Genomic DNA, 22,769 nt, shown 5'->3' on the forward strand with positions numbered 1-22,769 from the left:
CAGGTGTGATTGAGTTCAGGTGTGTGTGCATGTTTACCTGCATCCAGTGCAACTGGGCTCTCAGGCTGCGCTGGTGCAGCGACTGCTTAAACTCCACCTGGATCCCTGACAGGAAGTTCCTCCTCACGGGGCACGAATGTGGTTGACGCATCATCATGCCAGCTGGGTTGAGGTTCACCTAGCGACCAGTGACATCACAAACGTCCACTCATCAGACACGAGTGTGGATTAAATCAACCCTTCCTGCAGCATATGGACCTTTGGTCATGTATCTGTGGGGAACCGCTGACCTCTAGGGAGTTCTCCAGCATGATCCAGCCACCTTCCGTCTTCCCACTCAGTTGACTCTGGTAGGTCTTCTCCAGCAGATTGATGTTCTTCTGACTGAAGGATTTCCAGCGATTCTTTGGCCTAAACTCCCAAACCACACCTGAGCTGTGAATCAGAACCACAGCGGAGTTACTCCATCAGAACTTGCTGTGGTCAGGACATTCAGCTCAGCTGGATGTTGACACGTTCAGGACTAACAAATCACTCAATGTGTTAAACTGCCTGGCCATTGTGGTTGTATTACAATATTTAAACAGATATTTTAAAACCTTAAAACCTTCTTTCTTCAATCTGTAACCGTCTTTATGTTGGAGCTGTCTTCACCATCTGAGGACTACAGAACCCCGTGTTTTAAACTACAGGATTCAGGTGAGTGGATTTTCTGTGCAGATAGATGTGGACGAGCATCCTAACCTTTACATTTTTGTTTTATTCTGGGCGCAGAGTCCACAATGGTGTTACAACAGAGGAAACTCCGCAAACACAACCTGCTTCATTGTGCATTAGTCCTGGTAAACTGATCCAACATTGTGAGTCAGAACGGTGTTCACCTGGTGATGCCGACGTATGCGATTTCCTGCCGGCTGCTGTTATTGACGAGAGACAGGCCGAGGTTTTGTAGAGACACCTTTAGCTCCTGGTCAAACTGTTCGAGCTCCTCCGACTGCTTGGCTTTTGTCACCACGCCGGTGTCCTCGGTGAACAGCAACACCCGCTGCCGTCCATCCAGGAAGGAGACCCAGTGGATCTGAGCCTGGCCGTCGTAGGTAAACTGACTCACCTCATCCTGAGGGAAACACATGGACCATTTAACAGAAACGCTCTAGGAAGCAGGCGAGCCTCTCTGGTGTGAAGTTGAACTGTATCGCCATTTACAGACAGTGGTGAAAAGCAAAAGTCCAGATTTATCTCTGGAAAGGCAGCATGTGCAATGGCCACCGACATTCCCTGAATTATTTGGGCAAAGCAGCAGGACGCTCTTTGCCTCTTCTTCCCCCAGCTCTGAGGAGACTCTGCATATATCAGTCTAACTGCATATTGCCAACAATTCTGGCCTGACAGAATTTCAGGTTTTTTGTTCTCTTTGGTTGTAATTTACAAAAATACAGAGTTTATCCTCAAATGCAAGAATTCATACTGTATCGTATGAATCGCTGCGGCCATTTGCCATCTGACTTGGTTTTACTAGTTTAATTTAGTTTTTTATGTATTTGGTTATGTCATTTGTATACGTGCAGCGGTTTGTAGACCTTTGCTTATTTTTTAGTGCTTTATAAGTAAAGCTGGTGTGGTTTTGGGTGAGTCAGACCTTCAGCAGATCCAGCTCCTCTGAATGATTCTTGCAGCTCCAGCTGAGCTTGCGGGTTCCTGCAGGGTCGTCCCACACAAACCGCTGAGCCTCGCAGGGTTTCAGCTCATGGATCACCTCTGACCCACTGAGGAAGACACATAAGACACACGTGAGCGACTGTGGCCTTAATGGATTGAGTAGTCGTTGTGCAATCGGAAGGTTGTGGGTGTTGCAATCAGTGTATAAATGTGTGTGGGTTAGTGAGAGTGATTTGGTGAATGTGGCTCTAGTGTACAGGCTTTGCTATCAGTACGACTGGAAAAGCTCTGTAAGTTCAATTTACCATTTACCATATATCATTTCTTTATATGTGGTACATTGACACAAATTAGTTCAACATCAAGATGAAATAGTCCAGTTTGGACCTAATTTTTCCACATGCAGACTAGCGATGAAGACAAGGTAGGTAGTTAAACTCGGTGCAGGCAGCTACTGAGGCTTTTGGGATTCAGTTTCCCATCTGGCTCCTTATTTATTGAATTGTTTAGCCAATTCCTCCAGTCTGAACTGCTCCAGCTTCTTCATGTTGCACATTTGTTTATTTAAGGATCCATTACTCTACATTAGTAGAGACTATTCTTCCTGGGGTCCACACCAAAACTTTACAATTACATAATTAAAAAAAGTCAGGAACCTTCTTATAGCTATCTATCCATCCATCCATCCATCCATTTTCTACCACGCACCTGCACCCCACGCTTGGGGTCGCGAGGGGTGCAGGTGCCTATCTCTTGCTGTCAGTGGGCGAGAGGCGGGGTTCACCCTGAACAGGTCTCCAGTCTATCGCAGGACAACACAGAGACCAACAGGACAAACAACCATTCACTCACACCTAAGGAGAATTTAGAGAGACCAATTAACCTAACATGTTTATGGGTTAGAAAAACATCCAGGACTTGAACCCAGGACCTTTTTGCGGCAAGGAAACAGTGCTACCCACTGCGCCACTATGCAGCCGCTTCTTAGCTAATCAGCTAAAAATAAACAAAGAAAAATTAACTATATGTCCAGCTACAGACTCAACCGGTAATACATTATGTGATACGGAAAGTATAAACAACACCTTCTAAGATTTTTACAAATCTTTATACACGTCACAGATAATTCCATCAGATAATGACATCAAGCAATTTATGAATAAAATAATACTTCCTAAATTATCAGCCAAAGAATGACCCTGGATTCACCGCTGACAACAGTAAAAATTCAGGAAGCTCTAAGAAGTATACCCAATAAAAAGGCTCCAGGTCCAGATGGATTCCCTACTGAGTTTTATAAAGAGTTCTGGAATATTCTGGCACCAATGTACCACAGAATGTTGCAGGAAACTCAGGAAAACGGCAGTTTTCCAGCTAATATGAATTCTGCTACCATTAGTCTCCTGATTAGGCCAGGCAAAGATCCTATGTTTCCCAACAGCTATCGTCCCATATTCCTAATTAAAGTGGATATTAAAATAATCTTTAAGGCTTTTGCAAAACGATTAGACAAAGTCACTCCTCTCATAATCCACCCTGATCAAACTGGGTTAATTAAGGGAAGGCAGTCATCCACAAATGCACGCAGATTACTTAATTTAATAGATTATTCCTACAGTAAAAATATTGAATGCAATACATTGTCTTTAGATGCAGAAAAAGCATTTGATAGTTAATTGGAAATTTTTATTTGCTACTCTACATTAATTTGGTTTAATTTAAAAACAGGGAAAAAAAGATCTTTTAAACATTTATGATGTACCTGGACAATAAGTTTTCAAATATGACCATTTTTGAATTCAACGAAATGATTTAATGTTTGATAAAAAGTACTATCAATAACCTTTTTTATGATTTATTGAGCTTATTCATCACAGTGGAGTTGCCTCAAAGAATGGTGGTAAATCTAGCCAAGCTTACTGCAGATAAATCAAAAGTTAAACTTTTATTGCTCTAGTCCAGCTCAGAATTAGCAGATATTTATGACAAACACGTGAAACTGACGCTTGCACGGGGAGAACATTGTAAGTTTTAAGGGGTGAAAAGGGTAAACGAGACACATCTTTGCTGTAACCTTAGACTGACATTATATTGTCTGAGGCAGACACCCCGTTTACTTTTAAGACTAATCTTAAAACTTTCCTTTTTGACAAAACTTATAACTAGAGTGGCTCATGTTACCCTGAGCTAGCTCTATAGTTTTACTGCTATAGGCTTAGGTTACTGGAGTATATCAGGATCTAATTTTCTCACTACATTGAGTTCTACTGTTCTTCAATTATGCATTATGTGTTGTCATTTCTGCTTTAACTTTCTGTTCTCTCTCTTTTCTCTTCATAGTAGGTACACCTGGTCTGGCGTTCTGTTAACTGTGACATCATCCAGAGAAGACGGCTCACCCGCTACTACCATCTAATGTAGAACAGATTACTAGATCAATGTGTGCTTCTGTGCTTTTTGTTTCTCTTGTTGTGTCTCTGTTCTGTCTTCTGTAACCCCAGTCGGTCGAGGCAGATGACCGTTCATACTGAGCCCGGTTCCGCTGGAGGTTTTCCTTCCTGTTAATGGGTGGTTTTTCTTCCCACTGTCGCTTCATGCTTGCTCAGTATGAGGGATTGCAGCAAAGCCATGTACAATGCAGATGACTCTTCCTGTGGCTCTACGGTTCTCCAGGAGTGAATGCTGCTTGTCGGGACTTTGATGCAATCAACTGGTTTCCTTATATAGGACATTTTTGAGCAATCTGTATAATCTGACCCAATCTGTATAATATGATTGAACTTGACTTTGTAAAGTGCCTTGAGATGACATGTTTCATGATTTGGCGCTATATAAATAAAATTGAATTGAATTATAGGTGTTTTATCACTGTTAATATAGTTTCTCTCCAAGAATCTCACTACAGAGAACGACGCTGAAAACAAGACGTTTACGCCGGCTGGGAGCACTCCCACAGCTCCTGCCTGGGGCGTGCCCATCCAGCCCCTCCCTGCCTGGCATAGAATATCTTAAGTTTCACTGTAGGATTGTGCTCACACACTGTACTTTTCAACAAAGCTACTTATCAAAAGTGTTTTAAAGTGTGTCTGGATGCATGACGCTTTCAGGGGAAGTCCAACAACAGAACATCCCTCTTTTAAATATGTAAACACTGCGTTAACATTACGCTCATGGCGTATCCCTCAGAGAAATTAACCCCTTTATGGGAAAGAAATTCTTTCACGAGTAATACAATGAAAGACACTGTTAATTGTCCAGAGTTTACAGAGTAAATACCATGTGCATGAAAGCATATAGAAGACACTCAGCTGTCCCATTCTCCTGAATGCAGCACGGAGCAGTGACAGAAACACTGAGGAGAAGAAGAGTTATGATCGATATGGTTGTGGCACCAGAAATGCTTTGATGCGGCAGATAACAGGTTTTTCTCTGTGATGCCAACTCCTCCAGAGATGAGGTCAGCAATCTGACCCAGTGGAGCTCCAGAACAACCTGATCCTGAACACCTGTCAGACCAAGGAGGTAATGATGGACTCCAGGAGATCCAGGAGGACTGAACACCTCCTCTCTACAGGGGGAGGTGGTGGAGGCGTGGACAGCATCAGGTTCCTGGACATTCACATCTCCTCTGACCTCCTGGACTCTGAACACCTCCCACCTGGTGATGAAGGCCCAACAACAGCTCTTCTTCCTCAGGAACCTGGAACGGACCAGACTTTCTACTGAGCTCATCAGAAACCTTTATAGAGCTGCAGTAGAAAGTGTTTTATGTCTCAGCATGACAGTGTAGGAGCTGCACGGTGCAGGAGAGGAAGCATTTAGCAATGGTGGTGAGGCAGCAGTTTACATCATGTCATTTCAAGGTTCTTTCCAAAGTCAGACTCCATCAGATCCTCCAGGTTGCTGAGAAAGTTTCCTCTCTAAGGAAACCCAGCAGGTTGCATCAAGTCTCTCCAAGCAGCATTCACTCCTCCTGAAAGAGCGTAGAGCCACAGTGGACAGTCGTCTACATTGTTGATGGCTTTGCAGCAATCCCTCATACTGAGCATGCATGAAGCGACAGTGGAGAGGAAAACTCCCCTTTAACAGGGAGGAGAACCTCCAGCAGAACCAGAACCAGGCTCAGTGGGAACGCTCATCTGCCTCCACCCACTAGGGCTTAGAGAAGACAGAAGCACTGATCCAGGAACACGGGCCATGAAGGAGAGTCAACGGCAGACCGGCTCCATGGGCAGCCATGAAACACAGCCAAGCGCTCTGAGCCAAGAGAATAAAGATCTAAACAGAGTTTATACTGCAAGAGTCGAGAAAAGGACCAAACATGTTGCCACTACCCCCCGAACGAACGAGAACGAGATCCCGGATCCAAGCGGCTGAAATGAGTTTTCTCCGTAGTGTGTCTGGGCTCTCCCTTAGAGATAGGGTGAGGAGCTCAGTCATCCGGGGAGGACTCAGAGTAGAGCCGCTGCTCCTCCACGTCCAGAGGAGCCAGTTGAGGTGGCTCGGGCATCTGGTCAGGACGCCTCCTGGACGCCTCCCTGGAGAGGTGTTCCAGGCACGTCCCACCGGGAGGAGACCCAGGGGAAGACCCAGGACACGCTGGAGGGACTATGTCTCTCTGCTGGGAACGCCTTAGGATTCCTCCTGAGGAGCTGGCCCAAGTGGCTGGGGAGAGGGACGTCTGGACCTCCCTACTGAAGCTGCTACCCCCGCGACCCGACCCCGTATAAGTGGAAGAAGACGGACGGACGGACGGTTAGGGTTAATGACTATAAAGATTCTTGAATATATCACAATTTCAAGACTTTCTAATATTGTGCAGCCATAACACGTAAGATAGCGGCGGATTTTTTTGGCCACTTTTGTCAAACCTTCCATCAATTTCTTTTATTTCTCTTTCTGACCTCTGTCTGTAGCTGATGGTGGCCCAGGGCGTGTGGTTAATCAGCAAGGCGGGGGCTGCTCCGTCGTAATAATCGCTGAAGCTGATGACGGTAGAGTGATTAGAGACGCTGATATCCACGATGATCCCTCCACACTGCAAAGACAGCGTCAGGTAAAAGAACTAAAACTGTTTTAAAGATGCACAACCAGAGGCCGGCCTCTCACCATGTCCATGCTCAGCAGGGTGCCGTTGTCCTGCCGATTGAAGAAGAAGAACTGGGAATTGGACGAGGATCCAACCACACGGACACACAGCTTCTTGGAGGTGTTCTCCGGCCACAGCGGGAGGCACTGGAACACAGCAGAAAGTCATTAAAACTGCTGAAACCTTCAGAGATTCCTGCAGATCAGGGCCAGATCACAACTAACCAGCCCAGGGCTCTCATTTATAAAGCTCGCCTACGCATTAAACAAACAAAGAAAACCAGTGGCTTTCAACGTTGATTACATTCAGTGGGAAACATGTCTGTAATTTACCAAAGCAAGGCAAAACCGTCCACAAAACATACGGCTTCCCTCTCTCCTGTCAAAAAACACGGTACAGGTAAGCACGCCTTTTTTTTGAAGCAACCAGCCCCCTTCACCAAAAGAGTCACATGACACACAGTCTACGCATCACAATGTGACGAAGAAACAAAATACATTTACGGCTCCTACATCATGCGTACATCATTTTCCCAGAAAAGGTTGGGATCTATAAAGAAAAACTTGACGTTAGAAAGTGCAGTCCCTCATCCAAACGGATACTTAGATGTTGAAATACAGCCACGCTGCACCATTGTTCCTCTCAGACATTCAATTTCATGCCAAACTTTGATCACATAAATCGACTTTATGTATTGTCGTGCAGTGTGATTATTATAAAGACTTTTTAAGTGAATAACAACCCATTTCATCAGTTTTCTACCATCACATTCTTCTCCTGGATCTAGGGTGACGTGTACCAGAGGATAGCTCAATAACAACATACATCGATCAACGTGTGGGGTTATAGAAATATAAAAAGTTCAGTAAAGAAGAGTTTTCCTTCCTTTTGCATCCCATCATGTAGGTTATTGCCTCAGTCATATTTCCTGTGTTTCTGAATGATGGGGTGTGAAAATATACATCCTTGAGATCTGTGGGGGTGAACGGTTACACAAAGCAGGGATGAGAGGCCTCTTATCGGGACAATCTGCTTCACTGGCTCTGTCCAGAGAAGAAGCAGCTGTGCAGACCAGGAGGTTGGGGCAGAAGTTCTCCCATCCCAGTTGATTGTTTATCTGGGAGGTAAACTCTGCCGAAATAAGAGCTCCACTATCACAGCCGAGAGCCGGTGTGCTGCCAGTGCATTTCTGCTGTGACAAACCTCCCAGCTGTTAGTTATGGGATGGCTGGGGAAAATGTCAGCGGTGGTGGTTCCTCTGGGTTTACTTCAAGAGATGCCTTGGGGGACGGTTCATCTGCCTGAACATAGATCCTATGCGCCAGAAGAGGCTATTTGTTAGCAGATGCTTCATGTTTCTGTGGTCTGGGTGGACAGTGAGGCACGGACTGCATCCTGCTTCACTTTTAAGCCTTAAAGGGCGAAGCCTATACGTATAGAACCTCCCAGGTTTTATGCCTCAACCGCGTCTGAATCTGGGGTTACAGTTCGTAACCAACGCTCTTCACGATGCTGGGCTTATTTAGAATGATCCTTATCCCTATTTTAGGATCTACGTTAGCGCCCTCTCCTAGGTCCTCCAAGAGAAAAAGACTTGAAAAGTAATGGCAGAACACAATAGCAGAATGGACACTGGTTTTAGAAATTAGGCACAAAATTTTGGGTGCAAAGTTTTAGTATAGATTCTACGCTCTTCACAGCCACTACTGAGCATTTTCCTCATGGATAAACTTACAGACACAAGTTCACTCTCACCAACACCTACAGGTGGATCCAGGTACTACAGACTCACTTCTATCCAGAAAACCTCTGTTATTATCTTCTGTCACTTTCTACATGTCGTATTAATTAATCCTGTTATTATCTTCAGCTGTCACTTTCTACATGTCGTATTAATTAATCCTGTATATTCTTCAGCTGTCACTTTCTACATGTCGTATTAATTAATCCTGTATATTCTTCAGTGATGGTATCAAGGTGTTGGTTGTTCCTGTAATACTTTATCTGCTGGTTCTGCTGTTCTTTATATCTCTCTCTGCAGGTGTAGAAGCAGACTCAGAGGATGTTATATCACTCTCTCCCTTTCCTCTCCTCTTTCTCTTTCACCTTTTCTCCTTTTTTTCTTTATTTCTTCTACTTTCTTATTGTAGTGTCCTTATAACATGAAATACTCCCTGCATAAATGATAATAAAGCTATTTACGTGTAGAAATCAAGTGGAGCACTATGGCGAAAGCGGTAAGGCTCCACTTGTGAAAGTAAAATCCTTTGGGCTGTTTTTGGCATTAAGACAATAATTCTTATTGCCACATTGCCAGACAGGACACTATTTAAAAAAGTATAGCTTCTATGCAATGTTTTTTAAATGACAGACCTGAACAGTTGTGCTGTGAATAATTGGAGCCGAGTGTTGCTTACCTCGGAGGAAGTGATGTAGTGCCACCTGATGCTGGTCAGGCTGATAAGTTCTCCCACTTCCAGTTCATAAGAAGACCTATTCACCAGGGTGTAGAAAGGAGTCAAGGTGACGATCCTGGTCAGGTTAAAACTGCTGATCTGGATGCTAACGCCCACCTTAAAGAAAGACAGGAAGAGCTTAATCAGATGGCGTGCCACCCTGCCACATAAACCACAACAGAAGATAACAGAAGTTACCAGAAAGTCCATGTTGGTGGCAGGACAGCGAACGCAGCCGTAACTTCCCACTGTGTCCAGGGAGAAGCCGTCTGACCAGGAACTTGTAGAGATGCAGAGCTGAAGCTGCAAAGCAACCACAGACAGCTTTATGTAGCAGCTGGCTTCTGGTTTTAGACGAAGCTCCTTTGTTCTTTAAGCTTTGGGAAATAGAACCGCTACTGAATGGATGTTTAACATCTGTGTAAAATGGACATAGGGTCCTTTGTGGTGTATCCAGAAGCCAGACTTCGATCCATTCAAGACCTGAACTGTACATAAACATGCATTTAATGCTGCAAAACATATGTACAGTGAACTACTGCTGCTGTATCAGGTTTGTAAAGAGGTTGATCATTTTGTGATGTTTCTGCACCTTTTAATTAAGGGCAAAGATAAGGCACAGACTCTTCAATTCATTTTAGGGCAAAACAAAACCTATCTGGTCTTTAACAGGTTCATAACTTCAGTCTAACCTCAAGATTTCAGAAACATAATCAATACTGGGAGGAGCTATAATTTCCAAACGATCAGAGGAATGTACAGCAGTCCAAAAGCTGTAAAACCTCCTCCAGCAGCTGTAGCTGGCTATGGAGGAACTTTGGTCCACTGCTGCAGATCGGTTAAGGTTTCTGCTCATCTTTCTGAAGGTACCAGCAGGTCATTTGAAGGACATGTGATTCCGAAGTCAAATTCCTTGTTTGTATCCTCAAACATGCAGAAAAAAGTCGACTCTGATCTTTGGACCCGAGGCCCACACAGATCCTGCCATATGGGATCGCCTTTCTTTAGGTTTCAGTTGCACTCCTGAGTTGAAGAACCTGGGAGTCGTCCTAAATTAGACCAGAACTCTTCAATACACTTTAATATTACAAAACACCTATTTTCCAAATTAGGGAATAAGGATCTGCTTTTGGTCATCAAAAGCAGATCCTTCATCTCTTTCACTGATGTCCATAGCATTATTCACTAACTCTTGATTTCTGTATTTCGTTCCTGGGAGAGAGAACACTCAACATTTGACATGAAAATAGAAATAAGGTCTTCAGGACCTACTAAAAGACAACAGACGGCTGCTCTGAGCCATTTAAGGCCGTCTGAATAAAGTGCCGTCTCAGACATCTCTCACCTTGCTTTTGGTGAAGAGATTTGATTTCTTGAAGGAGAACAGGGCGACGTCTCGGTACTCGGCCGGATGCTTGAAGGTGCCGTCCTCTGATTTGTACTGAAGCACTCGGGACGTCTTGTTGATGATCCAATACGGGCTGAAGAGCGACAGCAGAAAGCTGCTCTTCGTCTTTGTCACATGAACGCTAACATCCAGGGTCTGGGCAGCATCGGTGTCACAGGTCAGGCACACGGCGAAGAACTCCGGCAGTTCCCGGTTGATCTGAATGTGTCCATGCCAGCCACGCCCCTGGTACTGGATCAGCGCCAGGGACATGATTTCACCTGACAGACGAGCGTTCAGCAGGTCTGATGTGCTGCCTTCCTGGAGCTCGTAGACGTTGGCGGAGTTCTGGGGGGGACAGAGTTCTTTAGTGGAAAGAACCGAACCCACTTAGAACTGGTCAAACCTGGGATGTAGGAGCATGCTAGGGTCATGTAGAAACAGATCCTCTAGACTTGTTGATTTTAAATGTGCTTTATAAATAAACTGATGCTTCAGATTTACCGCTGGATATAAATTTCAACTTTCACCTACAGACTCTGAGATTATGGCTGAAAGAACCAGATCCTGGATACCAGCAGCTCATGGTCTTGTGCATACGTGATGTTTCGTGTTTTGCAGTACCTCCATGATGTAGTTCACAGTGTACGGCAACAGGTTGCACAGCACAGCCACAGGATGCAGGTGGATGATGTAGGCGGGGTTCCAGTCCTCCTCGCCGTGGCTAGAGATGTGCTGCAGGTCGTCAGGGACGGCCAGCGTGCTAACCATCAGTGGCAACAGGTTGCTGTCAGATGCAGGACATTGCAGCATCGACTGCACGTCGGAGCTGCAGTGAACCTGCTCCTTCCAGGCCACACAGCTGGAAGACGGACCGTACAGCCCATCCAGGGAACCGGCCGGACGCACAAACAGCTGACACCTAAAACAAAGAGAGCAACTGGACACTGTAAGCTCTGTCAGCTAAGACAGACAGACCAGCACAGATAGAAAAGCTAAAAAGGTCGTAAACAACCTAAACCAGTTGACAGCGCATCAGATAAACTTACTTGTATGCATCCAGATCAACATTGAACTCTTTCTCTGGCTCTGCAGTGCCGACGCTCTGTAGATTTCTGGAAGTTGAACAGTACTTCAGGATAGAAAAGGGCTCTGAGAAGTGGTTTATGATCTGCAGACACAGACAGTAATGCTTGGGGTTCAGTGAGCCTTGGTCTCAGGGAAGTGTAGAACAGCTGGGTGTGTCTGTAGTTCTGACCTGCAGGGGCGAGCGTACGGTGATGATCTTGTTGCCCTCAGCAGCATCAATCTGCAGCAGCACCGACTCCGCCTCCTGTAGCATTGGACCTCGTACGTTGTACAGACGTCGACCGGGTTTATCCACGGCAATGTTGGCGATCTCGCTGTATCCGGTGGGCACTGCATGTTCAGAGAAACAGCTTCAATGAAACTGCATCATGACTTAGAGAAAAAAACAAGAATCCGAGGGAGTGTGAAGGGTTCAGACCAATGGTGAGGTTAAACAGGGAGCTTTCCTGCCGCTGCAAAGCTGAGAGTTTTCCTCTGATTGTGGATTCAAAAACAGAGTGGACCAGGTCCATGCTCTGATCAGTCGCTAGCTCGTGTAATTTCCCATGTGCCATGGATCCAACGGGCATCAAGTTGGCGCTGTGCTGCAAGATGATTGGAATCCCCAGAGCATTTTTAATGGTAAATGGGGGTTTCTCCTTCAGGTTGTAGTCAAAGGCTGAGGCTGTTCCCTTAGCGAATGCCTGAAATAAAACAAAAAGCACTCTTTAGGATGGTTGTGTTAGACTCCATTTACTCAAAATATGCATAAACCGACACACTCCTGGCTCCATACTTTAGACCTTGTACTGACATATGGCATTGATTGTGAAGAATTAACAGTATTTCCTCACAACACTGTCCTATCTGATAATTTTTTAATAACATTTGAGTTTAATCTAACTGAGTTCTCCACCCCCAAAAGAGGGTTCCATTATAGTAGATCTTGATCGGACAATGCTGCATCAAACTTTAAAGAGTCTGTCCCCCTTTTAATATCGTCAGTATTGCAGAAATGCCCTGTAGATGACAGCAATGTTGTTTCTTCCCATTCACAAATAGATGTCTTTGTAAACGGTATGACTTCCTCATTGTGTTCTGCATTAGACAATGTAGCTCCCTTGAAAAAGAAGGTGATTATTCACAGGAAGCTGGCTCCTTGGTTTAATTCAGAGCTGCGTTCCTTGAAGCACAATGTTAGGAAATTGGAGAGAAAATGGCGCTCTACACACCAAGAGGAATCCTACCTAATCTGGAGGGACAGTCTATTGTTGTATAACAAGACCCTTCGCAGAGTTAGAGCAGCATATTTTTCATAATTAATTAAAGAGAATAAAAATAATCCTAGATTTCTCTCGAGAACAGTTGCCAAACTTACACAGAAGCAGTAGAGCTTTCTGAGCTATCTAAAATTTTAGCTTCATCTAAACCTTCTACCTGTATGTTAGACCCAATCCCAACCAAGTTGTTTAAGGAGGTATTCCCTTTGATCAGTGGTCCTATTTTAGACATGATTAATCTATCCTTAGTAAATGGATATGTACCACAGGCTTTTAAAGTAACTGTTATTAAACCTTTACTTAAGAAACCTTCTCTTGATCAAGATGAGTTAGTAAATTACAGACCTATATCTAATCTTCTTTTCTTATCTAAAGTATTTGAAGAGGCTTCCTGTTAAATCAAGAATAGAATTTAAAATGCTCCTTCTAACGTATAAAGCCCTTAATAATCAAGCTCCATCATATATCAGAGCTCTGATTAATTCAATTCAATTAAATTTTATTTATATAGCGCCAAATCATGAAACATTCAATTAAATTTTATTGATATAGCAGCAATTCATGAAACATGTCATCTCAAGGCACTTTACAAAATCAAGTTCAATCATATTATACAGATTGGGTCAGATTATACAGATTGGTCAAAAATGTCCTATGTAAGGAAACCAGTTGATTGCATCAAAGTCCCGACAAGCAGCATTCACTCCTGGGGAACCGTAGAGCCACAGGAAGAGTCGTCTGCATTGTCTATGGCTTTGCAGCAATCCCTCATACTGAGCAAGCATGAAGCGACAGTGGGAAGAAAAACTCCCCATTAACGGGAAGGAAAACCTCCGGAAGAACCGGGCTCAGTATGAACGGTTCCCCGTATGTTCCTAACAGAGCACTTCGCTCTCAGACTGCAGGTCTGCTGGTGGTTCCTAGAGTCTCTAAAAGTAGAATGGGAGGCAGATCCTTTAGCTATCAGGCTCCTCTCCTGTGGAACCAACTCCCAGTTTTGGTCCGTGAGGCAGACACCCCGTCTACTTTTAAGACTAATCTTAAAACTTTCCTTTGTGACAAAGCTTCTAGTCAGAGTGGCTCACGTTACCCTGAGCTACCTCTATAGTTATGCTGCTATAGGCTTAGGCTACTGGAGGACATCAGGGTCTATTTCTCTCTCTCTGCTGAGTTCTCCTACTGCTCTCCAATCTGCATTGTTTGTTGTTATTTCAGCTTTTAACTTTTTGTTTTCTGTCATTTTTCTCTTCATAGAAGGTACACCTGGTCTGGTGTTCTGTTAGCTGTGACATCATCAGGGGAGGCAGATAATCCACTATTACCATCTACCATAGAAAGTACTCCTGGGTCAATGTGAGCTTCTGTGCTTTCTGTGTCTCTGCTCTGTCTTCTCTACCATAGAAAGTACTCCTGGGTCAATGTGAGCTTCTGTGCTTTCTGTGTCTCTGCTCTGTCTTCTCTACCATAGAAAGTACTCCTGGGTCAATGTGAGCTTCTGAGCTTTCTGTGTCTCTGCTCTGTCTTCTCTAAGCCCCAGTGGGTGGAGGCAGATGAGCGTTCACACTGAGCCTGGTTCTGGTTCTGCTGGAGGTTCTCCTCCCTGTTAAAGGGGAGTTTTCCTCTCCACTGTCGCTTCGTGCATGCTCAGTATGAGGGATTGCTGCAAAGCCATCAACAATGCAGACGACTGTCCACTGTGGCTCTACGCTCTTTCAGGAGGAGTGAATGCTGCTTGGAGAGACTTGATGCAACCTGCTGGGTTTCCTTAGAGAGGAAACTTTCTCACCAACCTGGAGGATCTGATGGAGTCTGACTTTGGAAAGAGCCTTGAGACGATATGTTCATGAATTGGCACTATATAAATAAAATTGTAATGAATTGAAGAAGGAATGTGTTTTACCTCTGCTAGCTTTTGGAAGACACTGAGGCTGCACTTGGAGACAGTAATGTTCAGGGTGTCTTTAGAGCAGATGTTAATGGCGGTGCGAGGTTCAGGAAAAAGCACAAAGTCGTCTCCATGAACAGGACTCTTGTCCATGACTGGATTATTCTTGACCTGCAAGGAAAAAAGGTCCCCTCTATCACATCACTATAGCTATGTTCACAAGCGCAAAATTCCTTGATTAGCTTAAAATGTGTTCGAACTGGAAAACAAAGAAAATCTAAATACATTGTTTATATGGGCAGAAAATAAATGTGATTGTGACGTGTGTTTACATGCACCAGGCTTTATTCAGCAGTGCTACTTCTGTCTGTGCTGAAAAAAGAAGTGGCAACAATATATTAATTGAATAAGGAGACAGACAAGAGCCTCCCACCCAGAGTGACAACGTGGGGAATTGTTATTTTAGTGGGTTTATTTATTCCTGAACTTTGCTTAAATCAACCCAAAAGTGCATGACGTCGTGTTGCAAAACAGGCCTTATAAAATGAAATCATTGGTGTGTCCAATCATAGACCAGTCCGTATCTCTCGACAACCCCTGGCTCAGATAGTGGTTTCCTGGCACAGAAGTGTCCCACAAACCTTTAACAGAGGTACTAATGGTCAGCTTCTGCTAAACGACTCAAGGATCAGATTCAGGCCTGTGAGCTGAATTACCATTAATATTTCCACAAAACTGTTCCTGAACCGGGCTTTTCATGCTGCAGAGGAATTAATCCTTCCTTGTTCCTGGAATAATTCCAGCCAGATTCTTCTATGGAAATAAGAACAATTACTTTTCATTATATCCCACAGATTGTGTGTTCCTTGTGTCTTCTCAGCACCAGGTTCTAAGAACAGTTGAGACGTTACTGCACTCCCTAATTAAGCTACAGGCTCAGCAACACATGCGGTTGGTCTTCCTGCATTACAGGATCAGAAATGTAGAACACACATGTTCCATCAGGAGGTAAATGTAAACACAGCTATTGTGAACCTGGACATAAAATGTGTTCGGAGTCTGCTTTGCATCCACCCAGACTGCCTGATGATTGTAATATTCTTTCACCTTTTCCCTTCCAGGGGTCTCCACAGCGAGTCATCTGTCTCCATCTAACCCATCTTCTTCAATCACCATCTACCTTCATGTCATCTTCGACTCCATGAATCTCCTCTCTGGTCTGCTCCAGGCTCCAGACGTCGAGCCTGGCAGTTCCAGACTCAGCATCCTTCTACCGATGTCCCCTCCTCTGGACATGTCCACACCTTCTCAGTCTGGCTTCTCTGAATTTATCTCCAGAACATCTAACAGCCAGCTACGCTCTAGCGTAGCTGCCAGTGGAGCCCATGGACTCGTCGCCGCAGCTCCCGGGGGCTTCGGCATGGTTGCTGTTGGGGGTTTCCTGGGGCTCCTCTCTGCTCTTCCCTGGGATGGGCAATAAGTTGTTCTGAATGGGTACGCTTGGCCTTGACGGGGACCGGTGAAGCACGAAGAGTCAATCAGAATGGCGCACAGAAGCAGAAGCTCTAATGTATGTCTCCAGTGCCCGGACGGGGCACAGGGGCCCCAAGGTGAGTAAGCTGCAGGGGCATAGAGCGGCACGTAGATGAGGGTACCTTAGGGACGAACCCCACTCTAGGCCAGAGGGATACACCCAATCCCCCGGGGCTCCATCGGCCGCAGGACTCATGAACAGACAAGGCCTGAAATTCCCCCACAAGTTTCCCTGAAGCCATGGTCAGGAGGAAAATAGCCTCTTAGACAAGGACTCAAGGTCTGCCTCAGCCAAGGGCTCAAAGGGAGAAGACTGCAGGGCAGCTAACACCAAAGACAGATCCCACACAGGCACCACAGGTCGAGTGGGAGGACGCCACCGATGGACATCCCTCAGGAACAATGACACCTCCCTGTGGTGGCCCATGCTGTCCACCACCACATGCCAGGAAGATACAGCAACAACATACACTTTAAGTGTGGATGGGGACTGATCCCGGTCAAGAAGCTCTTGGAGGAAGTCCAGAACATCTGAAATGGGGCAACGAACAGGATTAACAGTCCTGGAATGTCACCAAGGGACAAATACCTTCCACCAGAACACAGCTGACGAGTGGTGGGGGCCCTGGCATTGCTTATTGTATGGCCGACCCGGGCCCCATACTGCACAAAGGCACTGCTGGGCCCCGCAGTGGCCAACCCTAAAGCTGAAGGCGCCTGGGATTGGCGCCTTCAGCTTCACTCTATCTGAGCTTGGAACACCTGGAGAAGAACAACACCTACCGTGATGTTTCTGGACTTCAGCTCAGCATTCAACAAACCCCCCCCAGTTCAACAACCCCTGTGTAACTGGCTGCTGGGTATCCGCACAGACAGTCATCAGTCACTCTACATGGTCACTGAGTTACTAAAGCAGGGAGTCAAACTCATTTCTACACTGGCCCACTTTGGCGTCATGCAGTCATGAAAAGGGCCGGTTGCACCTGTATAGATGATACTTTGGATTTCGTAATTTAATTTCAGTTCACATAGAAATATTTAAATAAATGCACAATAACATAAAAGTAGCACCTTAGGCCCAGTTTATACAGTTCATCTCCAAAACAAAAGTTGATATAGGGGTGAGTTACACTTTAAATTAATCATTCTGCATCACCTTTTCTCCTTTAGGACATTTCTGGGTTGTTTTAATGTGTTGTGGGAAAGTGGCAGGATGCTGTTACTATACAGTTAAAAAAAAGTCAACATTCACTGCAGGAGGCACAGCTTTAGCCACTTTATACACTTTAAAAGGATTCATGCCTCTACTTTATGACATGATATGCCTTTTTTGGCTCTGGAGGGCCGGATAAATTTCCTTGATGCGCCGGATTTGGCCCGTGGGCCGTGAGTTTGACGTGTGTTCTAGACTATCTGCACCATCATCTGGTCCGTTCATTGCTGCAATACATCCTGTTGCTACAGATACTTTCACTGTTCATGTTGTTTTACACAGAACTTTCCCTTTTTTGGTTGCTACTATATTCCTGCCAAATGACAGATACTGAGATTTATAATATTTCTCTTTTGTCTTCTGTTTTCACTCAGAGCCTTTCAATGGAATTTCACTCAAATGTACGTTGTGAATCTGCAGTTGAATAGCAATAAAGTTGAAGTGTAATCAAAAGTTGGCATCATGCTTAATTTTATATAAAATCTGCACAAACCATGAATTCATGTTACAAAATAATAGAGAGGAGATATCCAGCCTCAGCAGATGTAAGGAGCTTTACCTCAAGCTCCAGGTTCCACCTGCGTCGGCCGCTGTCAACTCGTTCTATCAGCGGTTCCCACACCGCATGGACCTCGTTAAAATAGCTCACCTGCAAACACAGACACACTTTCACCATGCATGATCTGAACATCATTAAAAAGGGTTAACAAACAATCCCATAGTGCCTTTTAGATCAGTGCCAATTATTGGACTCAATTGTTTATTTGTGTATTTAATCTGGATCTGTTTGTGTTGAAATGTTGCTTAAAGTGGTAAATTTGCCTTGTTTAAATTCACTGAATTTGGGTTGAATGATGAAACAACTTCAACAAGGCTTTCATAATCTCCAAATGCAAAACCTAAAAAAATAAAAAGAAACTAGAAAGATTGCTAAAGAAATTGTGGAGAGGCGTGCCACTTAATCCATATGGTCCATTTCTATTTTGCATTTCTGGTTTATTTAAAGCCTTCTACAAAACCACAAGAGGGCTACAGAGAACCAATTGTGACCCAACCTAGATCAACACCAATTCTTTAAGAAATAAATACTTTTTAAGCACTCTTTGAAAAACCTAGCCCCTATTTAGTATTTTTAAAGTTTCTTTAAAGGTCAACACAATCCAGGTTATTGTTGATTTACTTTCTTTAATAATAATAAATCTGTTTTTTAAATAATACATTAAAAAAATACAAAACATTTTATTTTGAAGAGTAAAAGTTAGCTTTAAAGTCCAAATTGCTAACACAATTAAACTAACAGGTACAAACTCATTAGCGTGTGCAAAGCTGATCTCCACAACCTAAAATGTGGGATTCAAGCCTGAAACTGACTGCTCTGTGGTTTTAGCGTCTATATTTAGTACGTTTGACAGCCAGGTGCAAACTCGCACGAAGAAACACCTGCGGTCCTGACAGGACAGGAGGCGCTGGTACAATGACTGATGTCTGCATGTGAACATATTTGGACTGCCAGAAATAATAATTGTAGAATTATTATTATTTAGAGCCATATAAAAAGAAGGAAAAAAAGCAAAATAAATGTTATATAATACAAAAATAATATTTCCCCACATATTTCCATATGTGGATGCTGGCATGTATATGCACGGCAGTTTTTTTGCAATATTTCCAGCAGAACAGATCCTCCAATTATTGGTTCTTAGGGTCAAAATTAACAGATAAAAAACAAAAAGTATAGCAGACCATGTCAGGTCCAACCCGACTATTTGGAGTTATCTGCTGAGCAAAGTGAGCAAACAACATTAAGAACACATTACAGCAAGACGACGGTAAGAATTTAGCAGCACAGCGGTTAACGGTCTTTATGGAGCGCTAGCCGGCGCCGCTGCGTCGGTGTGTAGCGAGAGACGTAACGAATAAAACGCCAGACCACCGTTCAGACTGCGGACGCGTTGAAAGATATCCGCTACGTAGGAATTCACAAGGCTCTGAAAGAGGTCTGTAAAGTTCATATCGATAATCATTTTGTGACGAAGGAGAGGATGTAAAGCTCTACTGGCAGCCAGTAAAAAATCATTAACAAGAAAATGGTTAAATCCAGCCCCCCCCAATATTAGAAGATTGGTTTAGGATTGTTTTAGATGCATGTTTAAATTGGAAAAGAACCCAGAGAACCCTTTAAGAACCCAGAGGGAAAAATGTTATATTTGGAAAAGTTGGATCAGGTTTGTTTCCCCCTTCTGAAGTAATTTTGTATAATTCTTGGATCTTACATATAGTGAGGCTCTGTTTTGACCTTCTAAAACAGAAAAAAGAAAATAATGGGGCTAGAAATTTGTTTTTTCAAATATGTAAAAGGTTCCTGCAGCTGCCAGTTAAAGACACCATGTTGTATCTGAATCAGAACCACATATGGAAGTAGCTGAAGTGGGAACAGATCAGAACTGGGCCGTTCACACTGCCGTGAAAAAGACAGATATAAGTCGCATTTTCCCCGCGGCGTGAACGCAGCCTTAGTGAGAAGTTCTCTCAGAACTTCAACTTAAATGTTATTTTTAGGAAAACTGAGGTGTACTGAAAAGCCATCTTCACCCATGAAGAGTAATTTTCCCCTGGTATCCAAAAGTGAAACCATGGTTTGACGACGCAGTGAGAAATGTCATATTTCTTCTAATTTTGTTCGCCATTCTTTTTTTTTTTTGGGTCAACTGCATCACCATGGTAACTTGAATATCCACCACAGGTAACAGGAAACATCTCATGGCTTTGGTAAAAAGTAATCCTGCCAAAATAAAAGCTCCTAAACAGCCTGAACTGGAGATTTTCTCCAGGCATGAAGCTCTGCATCACCTCCAGCGTCATATCGGCCTTCAGCTGCAGCAGAGATGACCAGTTTCTGGCCACTCCATTAAGGGAAGACTCAGCCAGCAGCAGAGGGACCGTCCGGTGACCCAAACCGGACTCCAGCGTCACCTGGACCACCTGGAAGACCAAAATGGCTCATGAAGAAGAGCAGAACCTCACCTGACCTGAGTGAAATCTTCTTGGTTTTTACCTTGATCTGCGCAGTGAAGGCCTCTCCACGGTTACTGTCGTCAGGCTCCTTGTAGCTCTCTGTCACCTCGATGGCCTGGTCCACCCCCAAGAACCAGAAGTTACAGTCGTAGACGTTCATGATGGACCACAGGTCGCTGACATCAGTCTTTGATTCCCCACGCTGCTCAGCCTGTGCCTTTGGCGTCATGCCAGCTGTTATCGTCATCACTGTGTTGAGGATGACTGGAGAGATCTGCAGGCAGAAGGCCAGTTTACTGATTTAGCCCTTTGCAGAACAACACAGTCAATTAATACTCTGTTGTACTCGTTTAATGAGTCAAATCATCAAATGAATCTGAGACCTGAACTTTGACTAGGCCGCTGCCACACCTGGGTCTGTTTCTCTAGATTTGCAGCATCCTGTCAGGTTGCATTTACTTGTTGTTGGGACTTGATCACAGAATGTCTTACTAAAGCGTGCAAATGTTCTGACCTGGTCAAAAACCCAGAACCTTTACGATCTAAACAGTCTCTCTGTTGAAGCCATTTCTGTCTCCTTTCCGCCGTGAGTCTCCCACAGCTGGAGGACTTCCTGTTTACATCTAAAACCCTGCATCACATCCCAAAAATAGGTATATAATAAAATAAATCCATCAATACATCAAATTAAACAGCAAACAAATTGCTGTATAATGCCCACAAGTCTATAAACAAGTCCACTTTAAAATAAAAAAGTCCACTTTTGCTTTTGTTTTCCATCAGAGAATTTTTACACTCTCAACACTGAAGACATGTCAGAGATGCTGCTTTGAGCCAAGATCACTTTTCATTTTGCCTCAATAAAAAGATGTGAAGTATTCAAAATTCTTCCCCCAACGCACACCAAGACATAATAATGTAGGATCAAGTGGCAAATTAAACTTTAATATAGCTGGAATTTCTCCTTGAATCCTCTGCCAGACAGCTTATAATGTGGGCCGATCTGAGAAAGTCAGTGGTCCCCCCTTCGCTTGCAGGCCCTCCACCATCAGTTAGTTTTATTTGGACTCAGTGGATAATAGGGCTGGGTATCATCTAGGATGAGCCGATACGATACGATTCTCGATACATAGCTCAGCTTGATTTGATTCCAATATCGATATTTATTACTTTGAATTAATGCTCAGTGATTCAATCACCAAAATCCGCCAAATATTATGTTTATGTTCTATTTATTGATCACAGACATATTAACAGGAAAATAAAGTGCATTTGCTTCAATGCATTTAACGTGTCACAGAAACCAAAAATGTGCCCAAACATCTGATTTTAGGGTCAAAGGAGCTTCTAAAATCCTGTCGGCCGTTCCACGAATTCGTCTCACTCGCTCTCCTTCGCTGTGAACTGTAATGGTTGCGCTGTAATAACGCCCCCTAGGGTCTTCGGTTCTCCACAATCACTATCAAGCTATTTCTGGATAATGTTCACCTAAACTAGTGCACTTTCACATCTCCCACAGGTGCTGGGTCCCAGGTATTAAGTGTTCACTTATATACAGTAATCTTATAATTTATTTATTTATTTATGTTTTTTCACTTTCTTTTTTCAAATATCACATTACACATGTCAGCTTACATAATAATATATATTATTTAGCAATGGCATCTAGGTGTTATTCGAGTGTATCTGTTGCCTTATGTCTGTTGGTTGTGCTGTTCTTTTTGTGTCTCTTTCCAGGTGATGGAGCAGACAAAGAAGGTTTTATCATTCTCTCCCTTTCATCTCCTCTTTCTTTCACCTCTACTCTTTTTTTTCTTTTCTTTCACTTTTTGTTCTTCCTTTACTCTCCCATTGTCATGTCCATATAATTTGAAATTGTCCTTGCAGGAATCATAATAAAGCTATTTACAAGCATAAATCAAGTGGAGCACTATGGCGAAAGCTGTTTGCTCCACTTGTAAAAGCAAAATCTGTCGAGCTCTATCTGGCATTGCCATATTGCTAGACAGGACACTGGGAAAAAAATAAAATAAAATAAAAAAATAACGCCCCCTAGAGGTTGGGAGGTATATCGATATTGAAAGCCAGAATATCGATATTAAATCGTTTTTAAAAATATCGATATTAATCTTTATATCGATTTTTATGCACAGCCCTAGTGGATAATGTCGTATATTATCTCAT

The 22,769-nt window shown here is 43.7% G+C and overlaps 1 protein-coding gene across 9 annotated transcripts in view; it reads right to left on the minus strand.

Moving 5' to 3' along the window:
- Nucleotides 1–22,769, minus strand: part of vps13c (vacuolar protein sorting 13 homolog C) — an 80,815-nt gene that overhangs the window by 14,364 nt on the left and 43,682 nt on the right. For all 9 annotated transcript variants that reach the window (XM_036135739.1, XM_036135741.1, XM_036135742.1 and 6 more), the window contains 17 exons: nucleotides 20,626–20,859; nucleotides 20,421–20,552; nucleotides 18,130–18,219; nucleotides 14,840–14,995; nucleotides 12,099–12,363; nucleotides 11,850–12,010; nucleotides 11,641–11,762; nucleotides 11,216–11,513; nucleotides 10,550–10,939; nucleotides 9,403–9,507; nucleotides 9,166–9,321; nucleotides 6,769–6,894; nucleotides 6,564–6,697; nucleotides 1,640–1,766; nucleotides 882–1,117; nucleotides 291–435; nucleotides 38–178 (listed from right to left, as the gene is read on the minus strand). In XM_036135739.1, the coding sequence (XP_035991632.1) occupies nucleotides 38–178; nucleotides 291–435; nucleotides 882–1,117; nucleotides 1,640–1,766; nucleotides 6,564–6,697; nucleotides 6,769–6,894; nucleotides 9,166–9,321; nucleotides 9,403–9,507; nucleotides 10,550–10,939; nucleotides 11,216–11,513; nucleotides 11,641–11,762; nucleotides 11,850–12,010; nucleotides 12,099–12,363; nucleotides 14,840–14,995; nucleotides 18,130–18,219; nucleotides 20,421–20,552; nucleotides 20,626–20,859 (3,018 nt within the window). The remainder of the gene's footprint in view (nucleotides 1–37; nucleotides 179–290; nucleotides 436–881; nucleotides 1,118–1,639; nucleotides 1,767–6,563; nucleotides 6,698–6,768; nucleotides 6,895–9,165; nucleotides 9,322–9,402; nucleotides 9,508–10,549; nucleotides 10,940–11,215; nucleotides 11,514–11,640; nucleotides 11,763–11,849; nucleotides 12,011–12,098; nucleotides 12,364–14,839; nucleotides 14,996–18,129; nucleotides 18,220–20,420; nucleotides 20,553–20,625; nucleotides 20,860–22,769) is intronic.

The sequence above is a fragment of the Fundulus heteroclitus genome, chromosome 4 (assembly GCF_011125445.2).
Source record: "Fundulus heteroclitus isolate FHET01 chromosome 4, MU-UCD_Fhet_4.1, whole genome shotgun sequence".
NCBI classification, from domain to species: Eukaryota; Metazoa; Chordata; class Actinopteri; order Cyprinodontiformes; family Fundulidae; genus Fundulus; species Fundulus heteroclitus.